Source organism: Olea europaea, unplaced genomic scaffold (assembly GCF_002742605.1).
Source record: "Olea europaea var. sylvestris unplaced genomic scaffold, O_europaea_v1 scaffold3250, whole genome shotgun sequence".
Classification (NCBI taxonomy): Eukaryota; Viridiplantae; Streptophyta; class Magnoliopsida; order Lamiales; family Oleaceae; genus Olea; species Olea europaea.
The window spans coordinates 31028-33174 of NW_019251382.1; the positions used below are offsets into that span (position 1 = coordinate 31028).

Sequence of the window (2147 nt, forward strand, 5' to 3'; positions counted from 1 at the left end):
CTAGACATGCATTAACCGTGTCATCTTCCATATTTTAAGTCCTAAACATATAAACGTCATTGTGTCATAAATAATAAGGGTTTGTAGATTTCTAAGGTTGTATATTGATGCAGGAAGCCACTTATCCAGGTAGCAGCAAGCGAGGTACCGCATGTTAACTACTTCCGCCATTATAGTTGGATGATAAATTGTATCCATATCATCAAACACTTTCAGTAGCATACCTTCTAACAACTTTATCACCGAAGAATTCCAGGCAAAGTTTAGAAGAGACCGCAAAAGAAAATTTGGTAGATTTTTGGTAGGATGATCAACCTCTTCTCGTCTACGAATACTTAAACGGCGCAGGATAATGCCTTCAGAAACCCCATGGAGATAACTATCATTGACATGAAAAAAATTCTGCCTCTGAGCTTCTCTCACACATAGGTCAAGTAACAGATCATGGATTTTCCACGTTTTAATTTTTCCTCGGGAACTCCTTTGACAAACCAAAACAATATTCCTATCAACAAGATCCAAGAAGTACCCCTCAGCCACATCTTCCAAAACTTTGGATTCCACTGATTTTATTAATCCTTCTGCAACCCATAACTTGACTATTTTGGAGACCCGAACGACGGAATCTTCTGGAAGAATTCCCATATAAAGGAAACAACCTTTCAAATGATGAGGTAAATTCTTATAACTTAAAGATAATATCTTTGAGCACTGCTCATCATATGAAGCTATGACTGAACTTAGTTTTTCTCCAACATTTGTCCAGTAATTTAGCGTTCTTGTGGCATTAGGGAGGTGCCTTGCAATTACAACAATTGGAAGTGGAAGCCCTCGACAACTTTTGACTATCTTCTTCCCAATATAATCGAATTCACAAGGGCAACAATCTTTTCCAAACACTTTCTCACAAAATAAACTCTAGTTTTCCTTTTCATTTAGAAAACGCATCTGGTGAGGCAGATAACAAGAGTTTGCAGAACTAGCCACGTTATCTAGCCTAGTGGTTATCATGACTCGACTCCCATTCTTGTCATTCAGAAACAATCCTTTCACTTTATCCCAAACCTCGGTATCCCACACGTCATCCATCACCACAAGATACCTCTTATCCTTTAGATTCTTGTACAAAATTTCTTTTAATTTTGGAGTGGTCTCTGCACGAATCTTGTTAGTGAGTTTCTTCATCGAATCTAGAAGTCCTATAAGGATTTCTTGCACATTACAGTCTTGAGATACTGTCACCAAGCACGAATGTAAAAATGATAAACAATAAATTCATCATTATAAACCTTACTAGCTAGAGTTGTCTTACCGATTCCACCCATACCCAAAATGGAGATAGTTTGAAGATTTGATGACTCCCCAGTCAACCAATCCTTTATCACCATCATGTTATCATCAAGACCCACCATATTAATCTTGCCAGTCGAAGCTGGTTTTGATGAAGAAACACTCGACCAAGTCACTGGATCCAGATCTTGTACGTCACTATCGCCCTCAATCTTCTCCGCCCTTTTCTCGATGGTATCAATTTTTTCTATTCCGTCACTCGAAGCTGGTTTTGATGAAGCAACACTCGACCAAGTCACTGGATCCAGATCTTGTACGTCACTCTCATCCTCAATCTTCTCTATCCATTTCTTGATGGTATCAATTTCTTCTATTACTTTCTCTAATTCTGCCTTGAATGTACTACATAAGGGTATTTTACGGACGCAGAGAGAAATGCAATTATTCTCCCTTTGACTCCTAGATTCTCCAAGAACTTGTCGCCAAATGTTGGATTCAATGATATCCTCGGCTTTATGTGTTGCATCCATGATGCGACTCTCTAAACTTTCTATTGCTTTGCTACTTTTCTATGAAGAATTGTCAAGAAAATCTTGTAAGAAACTAACCTTTTTTAGGAGAACAATTATTTGTTCTACCTCATCATGAATCGCGAAATGGAAATCATGATGCAGAGTATGATCAAGAATATGAGCAAGGGAAAGAAGAGAAGCATAAGCCATATCCGTTTTCTCGTCAAGGCAAATGGGGCTGTGCTTGCTCTCCACTCGTGTACCAGCAATGGCAAGAGGTACCCCCTCCCCACATGAGGGGGCCCACGATGATGGTCTGTGTTGTACAAGCAGAATTACCACCGG

The 2147-nt window shown here is 39.2% G+C and overlaps 1 protein-coding gene across 1 annotated transcript; it reads right to left on the reverse strand.

Moving 5' to 3' along the window:
* On the reverse strand, nucleotides 1-1820 carry LOC111385676 (putative late blight resistance protein homolog R1B-16). The gene is made up of 3 exons (XM_023010099.1): nucleotides 1328-1820; nucleotides 945-1235; nucleotides 1-887 (listed from the first exon to the last, which is right to left on the reverse strand). Exons 1-3 carry the CDS (start codon nucleotides 1818-1820, stop codon nucleotides 1-3), a joined length of 1671 nt encoding a protein of 556 aa, XP_022865867.1.
* Nucleotides 1821-2147: the final 327 nt, after the last annotated feature.

Excerpts from the sequence above, each read along its gene's own strand:
- LOC111385676 (XM_023010099.1), bottom strand. The coding sequence starts at position 1,820 with ATGGATGCAACACATAAAGCCGAGGATATCATTGAATCCAACATTTGG. Across the intron at positions 1,236-1,327 it reads TCAAACTATCTCCATTTTGG|TATCTCAAGACTGTAATGTG; the intron begins GTATGGGTGGAA and ends GCTTGGTGACAG. Across the intron at positions 888-944 it reads TTATCTGCCTCACCAGATGC|ATTGTTGCCCTTGTGAATTC; the intron begins GTTTTCTAAATG and ends TGTTTGGAAAAG.